The sequence below is a fragment of the Fusarium venenatum genome, assembly GCF_020744135.1.
Source record: "Fusarium venenatum strain MPI-CAGE-CH-0201 chromosome Unknown EDB82scaffold_4, whole genome shotgun sequence".
NCBI classification, from domain to species: Eukaryota; Fungi; Ascomycota; class Sordariomycetes; order Hypocreales; family Nectriaceae; genus Fusarium; species Fusarium venenatum.
In genome coordinates, this window is record NW_027072132.1 from 5,404,329 (window position 1) to 5,420,517 (window position 16,189).

Below are 16,189 nucleotides of genomic sequence, written 5' to 3' on the forward strand. Positions count from 1 at the left end.
GCCCCCAGAGCCAATATCCCTGTCCGTGTATGTATGCGATCGTATACTCAACCTGGCGACAGGCGAGAGAACCAAGCAAAAGAAGACAAACCCTAGTCTAGACCCATGTGTTGTTTGTCGCTGCAAACTATCGTCAAACGCAATCCCGGCGATGTGAATAGGTAAGAAAAAAAGGATAACAAAGAAATTGAATGTAGAGAGTGATCAGAAAGTGAGGCGAAGGACGAAACCACTTTGTGACTTGTCGTTGGGCTCCGTAACGTTTTCGACAGGATCCACGGCCATTTCCCACTCCCTCTTGATTGCAGATTGTCCGCTGACCTCTTGAATCTCAAGAGTCATATCTTGGCCCTCCTTAAGCTCTTGAACCACATCGTCATCAATCTCCACCTCAAGACCGTTTTGAATAGAATGGATCGTGCGTAGGATTCGGGAAGAGTCGATACCCCACTTGGCTGCAATTCGGTCGTTGAGTTCTTGAAGCGTGCGCTGCATCAGGTAAATAGCACGGTGGTAAGAAGCATTTCCAGAGTCATTCGAGCTTCGTTGTTGAATGTAAAAGCAGGCCACCGGTTTCGGGCTGCGATCCTGTGGTGGTCGATAGGATGAGTCGACGCCTAGGGCCTCGATCCATCCACTGAGGCTGCCCTCATCGTCGCCCTTGTTAATTCTTGTAGGTTGCTCAGAGCCCTTGCGTGACATTTCACCACCTGGCACCGAGTCAAAATTCTTCCATTGATTGCCTGCGCCAATTCCGGACGCCTGTGATACTAGGGACAAAGAGCTAGGCGAAGGCGATATCATAGAACCTGCGGCGGAGCTTCGTCCACTTCTGGCCTGCCAGTTGGGACCTTCGCCTGGCTTGGTTAGGGGTGAAATATCTCCAGGAAGAGATACTGGGTGTAGATCGGGGTCGTCGGGTTCGTCACCCCTGAGAAATAATACACTGACAGGGCGTGTACTGGTGAACATGTCCTGCAGAGTTTGAAGCTTGAAGTGTAAGTCTTCCTCCATAGTCACTCTCGCACCGCCCCCAGCAGAACTTGCTGAAGACATGGACCATGTTCGCTTATGCTTTTGTACTTTGCCGGGTCGTTGCGGCTCTCCAATCTTTGCTGCACCGCTGGACCGTTTTCGCTTGCCAAAGTCTTTTAAACCACTTTCAGCCTGAGCGATTTGCTGCTTGAGCTTATCGATGGACTTTTTGACATGTGCTACATCATTCGAAAGCTTCCTCTCAGCACCGTGATCGCGGAAAAGCTTGACCTTGCAGTAGCAGATTTCGGGATTGGCATCGGCGGCTGGCTGTGAGGGATCGCAAGGGATAGGGTGAGTCTTTGCGCAGAGCCTTACGGGAATACCCTTGACACCTTTTGAGTGACTGAAATCGGTGGAGAGAAAGTTGAAGCGGACAGCGATGTTGACCTCGGGAGGACCGTTAATACCAGGCGTCCATGTAACGCAGAAGCCGTCGAAGGAAGAGGACTCTAGCTCCACACGAGTTCTCTTGTCGTCACCTTCAGCTGGCTGACCTGCCTCCACATATTCAACTGCTTGGAGCTTTCCACCTCTTTGATGGGCCTCATTGGTGCCTCTGCCTTCCTTCCAAAGACCCCAGCAGACACCCGGCCGTTGTCGTTGTTGCTCGTCTTCAAAAGAAACACGCACAAAAGTACGATATTTGGTACCAGACGCAACAGGCATAGTGGCATTGGTATCGGCAACAGAAAGCGAGTAAGCCTGCCCCTTGTTGAGATATGTAACAGGAATTTCATCAGCATGTTTGATCATAGCTGTAGGGGCATTCAGAGTCGAATGGAATCGAAACTTCTCAGCTGACGCAGGGAGAGGATGAGACATATGGCCACTTGAGAATTGCCGTGATTGCAGACTCATCATGGGAGTGTTTTTGTGAAGGGTGGCGCCGATAGAAGACATGCGCTCTTCTGAAGGATCAGAGTCCATCGGCGACCCATCTTGATCCATGGTCTCGTAACCTGTATCTTGATGCACAAAGCTCGATGGCGCAAATGTTGGTTGAGGCGGAGGTGCTTGAATGAAGGGATTAAAGTGGTGGAATTGATGCGGTTGCAATGCCTGGAAGCCAGACATATCCATAACTGGTTGAGCTGCGCCTGGGTGCATAGAGTCGCCTGACGTAGGCATAGACAGAGGCGTGTTCAAGCCCATACCCAGACCCATCGTCGGCGTGTGTAAGTCACCAGCCTGAGGATGGAACAAAGTATTGTTGCCTCCAGGGGTGGGGGTGTAATACCCAGGAGGTGCGTTGGCAAAGCTGGCGAAAGACATAGAGTTGGGGTCTAAAAGAGAAGGAGTAAACCTCCAAGGATCGTTGGTGGCCCTTGGAGTTGGATCTTGGTCGCGGAATGCATCCTGACTAAGATTATGTCTACAAGATCAAGTTAGTAAGACTACATTCATCTGCGTTTGGAGTGAAAGGCCGAGCCGCGCGCTCAAAGCGCCCTGCTACATAGTTGCAGTGAAACTTACCGCTCAGGCAGAGGTAGGCCGGGAGCGTTTTCTGCACCGGTAGTTTGCGAGATCCCTGGCGCTGTAGACGAGGTGCTAACTGCAGCAAGGTCGGGGAACTGCTGTCGGAAGTTTGCTAGTAGCTCATCCCCCGGCTTTTGAGAGCTCGTCCTAGGAAGATCATTAGCATGCCGAAGAGTAACATGTCTTTCCTCGATTTCCCTGGCTACGCTCCAAGCGCGCAAGGCTAGAAGGATCACAAATATCATACCTTTGTCGAAACATATCGAGACGAGCGGTTTAGGCCGTCTCGAGACAGCAAAGATGTCAAACAGTCGTTGGCGCAGCGCAGTTTAAAGAACAATATCTCCCGATATCAAGGGTCCGCAATATTGCAGGCCTGCTGTCAAAGTTCGTGTGCGCAAAGTTCGGAAGTGGTTATGCGAATCAGTTGCTGATATTGTTTATTGATTTCAGAGACGAGACGTCGAGGGTGTTTGTAAGAGTGGGTTTGTGGGCTACGGCTGGTGTCGCTGGTGGGAGCGAAGAGCGTTAATCGCGGTAACCGTTAGGCGCGTTATAACGGTAATATAGAGGGAAGAGACAAGCCAGCTGTTGTGAGTGAGTGTTGACAGAGAGCGACAGGTTATCGCGAAGGGTATAGGTAGATGATAAAGTAGAACAGAGGAAAGGTAGAAGTAAAGGTGCGTCAAGTCGTGGGATATTGTAGTGGGTGGTGTAGGTAGTAATTAGGAAGGGTCAGGAAGGGTAAGCTAGAGAAGGTAAGGGTATATTGGAGGAGGTGGGGACCTGTCGTCAGTCCCGTCGGAGGAGGAGGAGGGTGAAGAGACTCGACGGAGAAGGAGGATCTGACTTTGAAGTCCCCAAGTACCTCGTACCCACGTCCCAAGCTCTGGGCTGGGGCGCCGAGGCGGTGTCGTGGATCGAGTGGATGAGTTGGACGGAAATCGGAGGAGGGGTGTACGCAGTAAGCAGCGAAAAGTGTACCTTGTGTACTTGTGTCGCACGGTTTTGTGCCTGTGCTGTGTCAAACGCTAGGGTGACTGAGTGGTGCAATGTATGGATGTCGAGATGCGACGTAACGCCGTGATCTGGAGTGATGCTGCGATATCTGTTTTAACTAGGTAAGCTGAATAACAAAGGCCATCCTAGACGTCCTTTCTACGTGTAGATACCGTATGCACTGCGTTATTGCGATCAAATTGTCGTTCCCTGAATGTGCGAGACGTGCAAGCTAAACTATAGCACGGCTTTAGAAAGAAAGACGTTTAGCGATGAGGACTTTAACGCAGTCGTCTTAGCGGACGGTTATTGTTGTGTGTTTCGCAGCTGCTGAAATAACGTTGAACCAAACAGTTCCAATCTTATGAGGAGAGTGGATGAGAATTTTGGGGGCGACCGAAGATGGCTTGTCCGTAGTGCCGGGATGCCGCCTAAAGTAAAAGAAAAAAGAGATGGGCAAGGTGAATACGGATATTGTACTGTGGGAAATATCGTTGTTGTTCCCGTTGCGTTTGTGGCTGTTTGCAGTAATACATACTGTACTATGAATATACTTGTGTTTGGTCGTAATCATATTAATCGAACCTCCAGGTGGCCTGAACTGAGCTGAACTGCTGAGGCATACGTGCCTTTGACGTAGTGGCTCAATCAGACTATGTCTGCCACTCCTAATGCTAAAGAGACTCGATCATCGTGCTCAACGATTGTTGTGTTGCTGCTCATCTATGCACCTGGGTACTGCAGGTAGAGTCAGAAGGACATTCATTCATACCAGCATGTCCGTCGATTCTCAGGAGCCTGTGGGGTCAAAGCGATGGACCAACCGAGCAAGGGGGCCCTGATCCCAGAAGTCTTCTCATCCGCTAGGATCAGACAAGGGTCGGCAGGCAACCAAAACCCTTGTATTCTGCTACATACTGCACTGTACTCTGTACGTACATGTATGTGCAGGACAGTCAGTCAGGTGGGGGGAGAGCAGAGGAGGACAGAATGAAGAAGAAGTGGCTTGGTCGTTATTAGAAAGAGAAAAATATTAGTGGGAGACAACCGCCGATGAGCGGAACGGGAAGGAAATAGAGCCATTCATTCGTCTCAGACAGTCATGGCGACGCCCCCATATGGATGGACCTATAGATGGTCTTCCTTTGTGGAATCAAAGAGAGGCATGTGGCTTGTGAGGCTTGTGACAGGACAGTTACATTAAAAATTTGAGCAAGCGAGCAAGGGAGATACCACAAGCAGTGACGCCATGGCAGCTTTGAGATTTCGCAACTCTGACTGGCCGTTGTAGACCTTTTGAAAGTCGTGTTAGTTCCTTTAGGCCTTTGAGAGTCCATAGAAGTGCATTAGAACGAATGTTTGAGAGTGACTTTAACAGAGGGAAAGTAAGTGAGGGGTAGCCTCCATAGGCTTGACTGCCTGCAGTCAGTAAAGAAAGAAAGAAGAAAAAATGGTGGTCCCCCAGCATAGGTTATCTCATTTCCATCCCGTAGGTTACCTACCTACTTTCCATTCCCGGGGTGCCAGAATTTCTGTGTAGAGGCCCGACAGCACCCAAAACCCCATCCAGGCGGGGGGGCCGCCCGGGCATTACAGAGCTCACAGAACAGACCAGGCGCTATCTACCAAAATAAAAGGCAGTGGTCCTAGCGCTTCGGATACAACAGCGGTAACCCTTACGCAGGAACGCCAGAGTCGTGGGATGTGGAGGTCCCAAGCCCACAGTCGAACGCTAGCTGGATCGGAACTTTCCTCTGTCATCGGGTCCTATCCCATTGAGACATTGTTGACCATCGGCTGCTCACACCAAAATCACCCCTCATCGACAGTTGAATCGCCAGATGTCTGGGGCATGGAAGATGAGCCATTGTTTGAGATTTTTTTTTTTCTCTTCTCGCTATTCCTCTTCTTTTCTATCTAAACGCCGCGCAACACTGGTACTTGCGCTCATGGCAATTTCGACCGGCAAACAGAGTCATGTATCCAATTACCGATGTCAAAATGAAATCTCTATCTTTTGCTCTAGATGGTACTCCATGTATAGCTGCCGCTAATGATCCGCATACTGTACTTGGGATGGGCGAAAATCTAAACACGGCGCGCGACTGATGCGATCCATTATTGAGTTATGCTATGCCATCCATACCTCATCTCCCGTTTCCCGCCGTAATATGCATGGCGTTGTGCTGTGCTCCCTTGTAACCCCTGCTACCTATATATTTTCAGTCCTTTATTGGTTGAAGACTGTTTCTTTAGGAAAGCGCTGCAACTGAATCCGTACGTATGGATGTGTGTGAAAAGCCCTACTTGACCATGGTAGGATTCTGGACAGGGCATGGGGAGGTCTACCTGGTCTGGCGGCATGACGGATGGGTTCCTATCCGTTCCTTTCATCTGCATCACATCCACGGCCCGACATTGACCTCTGCTTATAGAGCCTTCCCTTTTGAGGTCAGCCACCTGACCAGGGCATCCCATGGCCTACTATGTATGGCGAGATTACCTTCTTGGAGTCAACGTGCAGTCTCTTGTACTATTGTGTTGTGTTCTACAGTACAGTGTCGTGATATGTCGTTGGGTTAGACTGCGACGGCCTACATACCTACTTACCTATTTGCAGTACTAGGTACAGTCATCTATCAATGATAACTCTGAGGCTGGAAGCAACCTGCTCTTCTTCCCGTGTGGCTGTGTTGAACCCTTCCAGATTGTCGATATCCTTGGTGCTACCCTTCTTACATACTAGCTGACTTGCCTTCTTAGGTTGTTACATAAAAGTGTACCAGTACATACTTACGGAGAGGTTCACGGCGCCAAGGGGTTCTTCCAGTTTATTGTCCTCTGGCTTGGATGGAACAAGTTAACTACCTAGACCTCACAATCGAACCATTTCACTAGACCAGCTTGTCCTGATTCAGCCTGGCCCGGACGTTGCGAATGCCAATTGCAAAAGCCATGCTGCGTTTGTAGCGGTTTCCGAAGCCGTCCCCTCCCCTAGCCTAGCCCAGGTCTTGGTACTGCAGCCGTTTGCCGCTATTTCAATCAAACGATCTTCATTTTACGCTCCAGATTGAGCGCCGACACGTGGGTACTTTTACATGTGAGGATTCTAGATGTTGTTCCCCCCCCCGCGCATCCTCTACAAGCAAACAAACAATCCAATATTCTGGGTTCGGCTACAGCTTCACAGCCACAATGAGAGGCGATTTTTCACAGCGCGCCACAGCCTAGATCGATTCTATCAAGAATGTCTCCTCCAATTATGTACTGAGCAATGGTGTTGTACTCTTATGTTGTTGATCATTGCCTGGCCCGTCAGTATCTGCCGCGGCATAGGTAGTGCGATATGCGACGCTTAGTCGTAATTGTGGCGTCTTCTATGTGGCTTGACGCGTGGCTATCGCCCCTTCATGTAAGGGCACCTTAGGTAGTGCTAAAAAAAATCATTGGAGCGTTTTTCGAAACCTCCTACCGAGAATCATCTTCTCTAGAATTACTGATCCTTTATCACAATGTATATGCTTACTTCCAACAACTGCTTCTCTTCCCTATGTGGGAATTTTGTTATTGTCACATTCTACCTACGTTTCCTTGGTACGGAAAATCGGGACACTATATAACAAGCAGTATAAGTGGCTAGCAACGATGGCTTACACGCACAAAACACCAAGATGATCAAGTGGCCCTTGGCAAACATGGACAAACAATTTCGAATCGACCGACAGAAATTTAAGGTGTTAAAACTGGTATTTTCGCACTGATTTCCTTCTTCGCTAGGCCCCGAGATGAAGTTCATATGCGTTGGTTCTATAATATGGAAAAGGAATCTGCAATGTGACGGGCCATATCCGTATAGCCGCCAGCTCAAACGGTATATTTCCAGCAATCATAAATTCATGCGTCTAACGGTTCGAAACAGTTTCCCCATTACTTCAATTGCAAATCCCCAACGTCGATGCGCCAACAGTATACAATAACCGGATTCTGTGTCTTCCAATTGATTGGCGTCGTGAGATTGAAGCTTTTTTGGCTGAAGTGAAAAGGTGTCTCGATTGAGTAGCTCCTACAGAGCTTCCGCCAGAAGCAGCCACGGTGCTCTTCCTTCGCCAGGGCTACCCTGCCAGGTCCCATCTGGAGCCATCTCGGAGAGCATCCTGACCCCAGCCAAGTACCACGGCATGGCTCCGACAATTGCATGTTCCGTCACGGGTGTGCCACCAGCAGATGCAGGACCGTGCCGCTGCGAAGCTTGTGGGTTGAAATGGGTATTGAGCCAACACTGTACCCGTACTCTGTTGGTTGTTATTTACACTCATCAGTGCCTGTGCCTTGACAGCTGTTTTGGCACAAGTTTGGCAAATCGATTGCCTTCTCAGTTTTGAAGGACAAGCTGTTCTCCGAATTGCAATGTTCAACAAGTTGCCGTCCAACCATTACGTCGGTGTTGCAGTTCCTGAAGCGTCTTCTCTTATTCACTTTACGATCGCTCGGCAGTTGGGTTTGAGCGAAATATCATGGCTCGGAACCCTTTATGCAGCCTCCACCCATTTCTCAGCTTTCTATATTTTTCTTTGTACCTGGAAATCTGTGTTTGGTATCCATACAATCGTCCGGCAAGTCAGCCATCACTGCCCTGTCGTATGGTAACGAATCGCGATGTGTGGCTGGTGGTGATTCACGACGGTTATCTACCATGCGGGTATCATGGTGTGAACTCCATGCAAATTCCGGGTGAGTTGCGCGCACCATGTAACGCTCTCCCCTCACACCCTTTCTTACAGGGCAGGGTGACTTCATCCAGGGGTTGTCGTCGAACAACTTTTGTGAGATTGGAGGTGTAGTAACCTTTGAAGGGTTCTCAACCTTTGTCATGGCTGACATCACCTTATCCGAAGTCGGCTATACCTTAATCGAGATATACTTTGTTGGTTAAGAGCCTCGATCTCGGTCTCTAGTTCGTACAAGGGCACCGATAGCATCAAGTGCCGTTGCTCAAAACCCTACCCCACAAATGACAGCTGGCTAGTGATGACCTGCAGACAGTCAAGGTGGGCGGCGTGCGACAGCTGCATTTGATTCAATGGATGCCATTGCGTACAGTACGCCTCTGGAAGTGCCGTGCGGATAATGCCGACGCTATTCATTGATTTGTGAAAGCTGGAGCCTGGTGTCCGTACAAGGGCAGCATCTCGCAGTGAGACGTGCGATAGACTTCCGGAACATTAGCGTTCATCGAAACATTGTTATGTCGGACGGAGAAGACTCCAAATCAGTCGCTTCATGCTCTACATGGACCAGGGTCCCCCGTCACAAGAATTGGGACCAGCCACATCGCCAACAGTCAGGCTCATGATGTCATTTCTACTTTTCAAATATTTCCACGTCAGTATACCCACGAGGCTGAAACCTTTCGGGGAGCTCCAGTATCCATCAGAGTCTGGGAACAATTTATGGAGTATGTTAATGGCAGAGATTGCGCAGGCCACCTCGAAAGAAGAACCGAGAATATCGCAAGCATGGGGTCATTGAAAAATCAATCGGGTTAGTGCTGTCAACGTGGCACCCCCTTGATTCAGTCACACGTTCGTTAGAGATGTACCTTGACCGAATCTGGGTATTAATGCCCCCCCATGAAGGATATCGCGAACAGAGCTTTGGAGGCGTTGACGTCATTCTGGTATTGTTGCATTCATTCTGTTGAATTACATTTTTACACAACTTGCCTACAACGCGTGGAGGACACTGGTTATCCTGCCTGACAGTTGTCTTCACATCCCCTGTCCAATTGGTGGAACTTTCCCTGCGCCCTGCAGATATTAAGAGATGATTGCTCTATGTTATGGCCAAGGGTCTGGATTATCACCACTTTGACCGCGATTACTCGGCCCATACCCGCGGCGTAGTTATTTTGGGCCTTGTCGCACAAACATTGACCAGTCTTTACTGTGCTCTCCGGTAATACCCAATCTGGGAACGAGCCCTACCTTGAGCAATTCTGTACTACGCATACCGGGGTTTGTGCATGCAACCTTGTGGTATCTCTCCACCATCAGCGAGCCATTACTCAGGATAGTCGAACCTTATATTTGAATTGATTGATGTGATTGGGAACAGCATCTGATCAGCCAGGGGCGTTTTGAGTTCAAGATGTTGTAGCGGCAACTGCATTTCAGGAGGTCATACTCCGTCTCTCATATATATAGATGCATTCTGTCGCGGATCTTGTCGCAAAAAGGCGAGGAGATGCCTACTAAGTATCTTAAAGAGCAGATGTCTGCTGCCTTGGAAGGATTGTTAACCCAGAGCGGGGCCCTGTTAATTTGTTGTTTAACTCCTGTTCAAAATAACCTTTCCGAGTTACAGGTTCCATAGCAGTCGTTCCAACGACTCTGTCACATTCGAGAGTACTGAGTGAGTAATCAGTGGTCGTTTGCAACAGGCAAGACAGGCTGATATCCCTTCTCTGCTAACCATTTTTAGACAGATGAGTCAATGATAGTCTTATAATCGGCAGTTCGATTTCATTTTTTTCGGATCATCGTCCTTCGATCTACTTCTGCCAGCATACGTTACAAAGGAGCGGTATGTTGATGGATCCCAAATTCATATCAAAAGGGAAAAGGCTCGAGTTTGTCCCAGTATCATGAATCAGTGTCCCCTTCTAGAAGCATTCGGTGCTGCAGGGCTTGAAGTTTGGTTGGGAGCTGCCAAACCAAAGGCGGATACAATAAGGTTGATCACTACATCATCGCACGTCCACCCATGTGCATCTGTCATCCAAAAAAGCTTTTGGGGAGGTCTGCCCCTCTCTACCGTTTCTGTACCTGGATTGGTCTCCCCCTCGCGACAGTGTAAGTCGGGTGGTGAAGCGGGATGATCATTGCTTATACCGTCTCAGCACCGACGGGCTGATGGCACGTTAGTGGTGGTGATAGGCGAAGATGGCAAAGAACAAAGTACATGTCCCAGATTTGGATTACTATTTTTGGATATGCTATTTTCATGTCTACATACAGCGACGATATCGGTGGATGTACACATGGAAATGAATTTTCAGGGTCGCGACTAATATTAAGCGGTGATGGTAGCAGCAACGCAGACGACGTCGACACCAGTGCCAGTTTATCTCCATCATACGATGATCTCCATTGAATTCCTTCAGTTGGAAATGATTCTCATATGCACAGAAGCTAACTCGTTCATCCATGTCAACTGCGATGATGAGTGGCGCGAGTGACGAATTCTGGTAACCGCGAATATCACGACTCTAGTGAATCCATTGGTTTGAATAATCACAACACATCACAGTGAACGCGTGGACAACATCTCGCTCCAATTGCAATGTTATCTAATAGATATCTCAAAGCCTTAACCCTAGATGGCAAAAGTGCCTACTTATCATTGGCAATACAGAGAATCTACTGCAACCAGACTCCAAGATGACGAACAGCCCTTGTGGTGTATACTTGGCTTCTTGGCAGAAATAAAACATGTAAGATTTCTTAAGTATGTATGGGCTATTACCTAGTATCGCAATGCAATAGTGGACATTTAGTAAACATAGAAGTGAGGCTTATGTCGGTGGTTCCTAGAGTACTCTACCGTTCAGTCACTCGTTTCGGGAACCGAGTTATCTAAGTCTTCCTTGAACAAACCAGCGAAACACAATGTTCGCCCCTGTGCTTATAAATCACTACAAGCCAAAAGACTTCACTCAACATCCATTAAAGTCAATTCCCAGTTCAAGGCACTTCAGTGTAGGGTAGTTAATGAAACAAGGCTATTGTAATATCGAACCCATACATGCACCATGTCTGCACTCCCCTGAGCTTCCAAAAATATCGCGGACTGTAGAGTAACATTGATAAGGACTCCTTAGGTGCAATGACCATACAAGTACTTATCAGACTTGGCATGCGGTAAGAGGAATCCTAGACTGGCTATCCATATGAGAATCACTAAGTCCAAGGTAAGGTTATGTCAGGATAGTCCAATGGCAACTAACATCATGATGTTATTACAATCATTTCTATTCTTTTTAAATTAAACCAGTTGTGGTATTAACTCCGTGGCCTGGGTGTTAATAAGTGAACTGAGTTGAAAAGCCAACCCCTGTCTTGACAGCTTTCGTGGAATCGGGGAACTTGATCACAATCCTGGACACACGGTCGGGCGATAATATCACTACTTGTTCATGGCGATCTGATTTCTATACGCATTGTGCGACGGTTAGTTAGCAAACTCGGCCCATTACAACCATACGAGACTTCGTCGGATATATCTTTGGAAATACTGGCTGGGTGGTTCGAATCGCTAAAATTCTTGATGCAAAAGTTACCACGAACGTAAGCACAAGCTAGCCACAGACAGGCTAGAGAACCCAAGAATGCTATCGGCCTAAGGGTAAAAGAAAGAGGCAAATTCGTCTTGACAGCCCCTTATATGCACTACGGCTGAGGAGACCGTACTGGGGTTCGAGTGCCAATAAAGGCTTATATCATCATACATATGGATGACTATAAAAACAAATGCTTAAGTGCCTCGCTCATATCATGTCAAGGCATGCAAGACGGGGCGGGCCGAGTCTCGAATTACGCCCTATCGATGTGAATCATGTAACTCTGTTTCTTTTGAACTCCATTATCTTTAGAGATAGAAAATAAAAATCGTCTGTCTATTCATCATCACTGTCGTCTTCCTCCTCGGCATTCTCCAACCAGTCAACCAACATTCTACACTTCTCCTTCAGCAATGTCATGCTCTCTCCCTCAACAGCTCGGTCGTTCTCCCACCAACCTAAGATACCTTCCTCCTCAAGGATATCCTGTGAGTAGAGTTGCTGCAGCATTGCTGCGAGAAGAATGCCCACGCGAGATTGTTCTGGCCCTGGAGAACGTGTGAGGGCTTTTTGAAGAGCGATGATGAATTCGACCTGCGCAGCTTCGTTATCGTCTTCAAGGCCGATGCCTACTTCGTTGATGAACTTTGTTGCGCCTGGACGAGAGTTGAGGGCACGATCCGCGGCCTTACTGGGTTCGAGACTGCCATACTCAGGGGTCATGAGCTCTACTGCGCGATGAGCGAAGGCACTGGCCACGGCGCGGCGCATCATGGCATCAGAAGCGTCGTTAGAAAGACGCAGACCCATGAACTCGAGCTTGGCCGAGTCGAAATCGCCGGACTGGGCGCGCAGTGCGTCGACAAGACCGTGAACAGCCTCGTTGTGAAAGGAAAGTTTGTCGCCAGCGTCATCAGAGGCGAATGAGGTACGGCGGGAGGGGTCGCTGGCGTTAATGTTTAGCGAGTTCTCATCCATCTCATCTTCCGATATCTCGGAAGATAACGTCGACACAGACGAAGTGGAGATGTTGAACTGAGCCAAGTTGTAGATCAGGCTCTTCTGCAGCTGGGATGGATCTCTCTCGTCAAGATCCTCATCCTCAGGGTCTGTGAACTTGGTGGCGTTGGTGCTGGCTCCAAGCAGCTTGGTGTCTGGCGTCACTGGGTTGCCCTCAACGTCCACACAAGAGACTGCAGTTTCCTTGGGTAGTGTAGCGCCCTCGCTAACGTTTACACCAAAGGAAATCAGACTGCCCTCGGGTATGGATGCATTCTTGCCAATGACGGCTGAGTCTGCAACTATGGACTGGTATATCTTTGCTCCATCCTCAATTGTGGTATCATCCCAGACATAAGAGTTCACCAAAACCACATTGGCACCAATCTTGCAGTCTCTACCAATAATACTGTTAGAGATGGTACTTCCTGAACCAATGTTGCTATCGCGCCCAATAATGGAATTCGAAAGTTTGGCATCGTTTGCATAGAATGCACCCTGCTCGGCCACGACGCCATGTATATGTCGTTGGTACGATTGCTTGGGTACGATATTACACTCTGGAATGAAGGGGTATGTCCATCTGTCGAGAACATCACGGCTGACAGCATCGTACTGCTGTAGGTTGCTTGCTCGTGCCGCGTAGCCCTCCTCGCAAATCTCGGTGTAAATCATCTTGCCGTTCAGCTCCCAATCCTTGAGTACACCGTGTAGGAAGTTCTTTCGGGGAAGTTCGTAGTCGAAGCTCTCTGACCAAAGTGCAAGGACCTCGGGTGTACAGATGTCGATCTCGGCGTCGATGAGGTCGGATCGAATTTCGAAATCGGTTGATAGTTCGTCCACAACAGCCGGGTCCAATGACATGTATCGGTCGCTTGCCAGGGGGTCCATCTCGTCATAGTGAAGACATCTCTGAGTCTTGGTGTCGACAACGAAGATGGGGGTAATTCCGTTCGTCTTTGTTCGGTGGTCGCCCTCTCCACCACTACGCAACACCATTGTCATAATGTTGGCTGCACTGTCTTCCCTGCGCTTTCGATGCGCCGCCAGGGCATTGTCGAGCATAATGTTGGATACCAAATCGCCGTTTACAAGGATGAAGTCGCCGTTGACGAGTGATCGCTTGTCCATGTCACGAAGGACATCACCGGCTGAGCGTGCGTCGGAAACTCGAACGAACTGAAGGTGTGAGAAGGGAGATGTGCGCGCAGCTGATGACCACCGAGAACGGCTGATGTAATCTTCGACTTGATCGGTATGGGCACCGCAGTAAATGTAGACTTCATTGACACCATTCATTGCCAGAAATTCTAGAGTGTACTCGATAAGAGGAACGTTTGCGAGTGGAAGAAGACACTGCGAATAGCCTCATTAGTATGAGCATACACCACGCTAGGGCTTGGGGCAATATATTACTCTTGGCTTTTCAGTCGTAAAAGGCCTGTATCTGTCTTGGAAAGAGTCGGCGATGACCTGGAAGATAAACTGTGAGCTTGCGCCGCTCTTGATCGGTATGATACCCCGCCATGTCACCTACAACCGCCTGGAGAACATCCTCGCTCTTGCTCTCGCCTCCTGACTTTGTGGACTTTTTGCCCTTTCCGGCGTTACCCTTGTGCGACATGATGCCGGTGTCGGGAGTGTTGCGTCTAAATTTCTCGAGCGAAAGTTGTGAAGTTGAGTCGAAGCGCATGAAGAATAGAACGTGGGGCTATGTCAAATTTCCAGTGACTCAATCGACATGCCGCTTCACCTCGGTGTGAGGAAAAATTTGCTGAGTCATCTAGAACTCGTCTTGGCGTTCTCCACGGCTCGTCGCCTTTCAACGATATTTATCAAGGAAGTTTTATTGTTTGGCCTCGGACGATGAGCCTCGATAGAGTTCAGTAAGCATTCCAGCTGCTTCATTGCAGGCTATTAGACGAAATAGTAGTACATTGTCACGCTGTACTTGCGTTCTTGGTACACGAACTTTTGTTACAGTGTTCTCACGAGGTCGGGTTGGTAAGCTAGTAGGCAATTTGGGCCGAAACAAGTCGAAGCCCGATTGTATAGGTAATAATCATCACCGGTGTTTGCTACTTGGTGGCTTGACCAGAAGGTATCGGATCTTGACCATTGAAGGCAGGATGCAATGGAGGTGTGGCCAGAAAAACGGTTCAGGAGTTTACTGGCTCGATACCTTTGTTCCCATGGTCTGATACTCCGGGGCTTGGATCTTGTAGAATGTCGCATGTTCGTCAGCATAGGTAGTCATATCATTGGCTTAATCGAAGCGTTGCTAGCTTTTTACACACACGTACACAGAGCTGATGACGGAAAACTGGCCTGACGTGGCGTCCTTCAATGAAGCCAGTTGCCGGTCAAAGCTTAGTACCTATTGTATGAGCTTTGTGGCATATGAACAGTATACACTTGTTCAGGAACAAGCAAGACTTTCCGAAAGTGAAAAACCAGTGTCGTTTCGGTTCCGGGAGGCGGCAGAGCCCGATTGGGGACTAACGAGAGATGGCTATTTAGGACTGTTGAGGTGCCCGATGAGGTTCGGATCATCCATTTTTTTTCTATCTAGGTAGTTTGTTGCGTCTCTTAGATAATAAGACATGCCCTGTCTGAAGACCTAGAATTATTCTGAGTAATATTAGTAGAACTTGTCAGCCGCCCTCGTTGAGTAGTTGACCCAAGGTTTCTGGCGTTTATTGATGGAATTGTCCGAGACAAAATGATATCAAACCTTGGAATCTGGTAGCATTCTGAGACAGACTTTGCCGGCCGGTGATAGTTGCGGATAAATCATCTTGCAACAAGTATAGCGGGGTCTCGGAATGTCTTAGAAGCCTTTATCTTGGTCGTAAAACATGGTGCACATGCCGCTTGAGCTGTTTGCGTTGACATAGTCATGTGCGTATGTAGACTTTGATGCAATTATTAGTTATCCTGGTCAGAGAGCCTCTAGCACTAGTACTATCGATGTGAGTGTCGCTTAATTATGCCAGGCATATCTTAGTATCAACAGAAACCTCCATACTACTAACCAAACGAACAGTTGAGTTCGATCAGTGCTTAGTATCCACCTATGGATGATGGTTGGCACGATGCTCTGCCTACCCGCATACCGAGCTCCATACGGAAGCTCAAGTAATCTTCCCGAACAGCCATTGCCCGGACTCGAAGGAATTCAGGGTCCCTGTCCCCTGTAATTGTGAACCCCGCAATCTACGGGCAGTCTGCAAGCACATATCTGTCTCTTCACATATCTCACAGGAAAATTCTACTTGATAGTACCTGGAATACAGTGGCCAAAGATGCCCTCTGCTGAGCTATGCCTATGGGGAATTT

The 16,189-nt window shown here is 48.5% G+C and overlaps 2 protein-coding genes across 2 annotated transcripts; both read right to left on the bottom strand.

The window, feature by feature from the left end:
* On the bottom strand, nucleotides 1–3,108 carry EDB82DRAFT_338235 (CP2 transcription factor-domain-containing protein). The gene is made up of 3 exons (XM_025738911.2): nucleotides 2,762–3,108; nucleotides 2,512–2,661; nucleotides 1–2,410 (listed from the first exon to the last, which is right to left on the bottom strand). Exons 1-3 carry the CDS (start codon nucleotides 2,773–2,775, stop codon nucleotides 205–207), a joined length of 2,370 nt encoding a protein of 789 aa, XP_025593625.1. The 5' UTR covers nucleotides 2,776–3,108; the 3' UTR covers nucleotides 1–204.
* Nucleotides 3,109–12,187: 9,079 nt separating this feature from the next.
* EDB82DRAFT_437319 (nucleotide-diphospho-sugar transferase) lies at nucleotides 12,188–14,543 on the bottom strand (the record flags this gene model as incomplete). The annotated part of the gene is made up of 2 exons (XM_065607767.1): nucleotides 12,188–14,206; nucleotides 14,388–14,543. The coding sequence occupies 2 exons, from the start codon at nucleotides 14,541–14,543 to the stop codon at nucleotides 12,188–12,190; spliced, it is 2,175 nt and encodes a 724-aa protein (XP_065463488.1).
* Nucleotides 14,544–16,189: the final 1,646 nt, after the last annotated feature.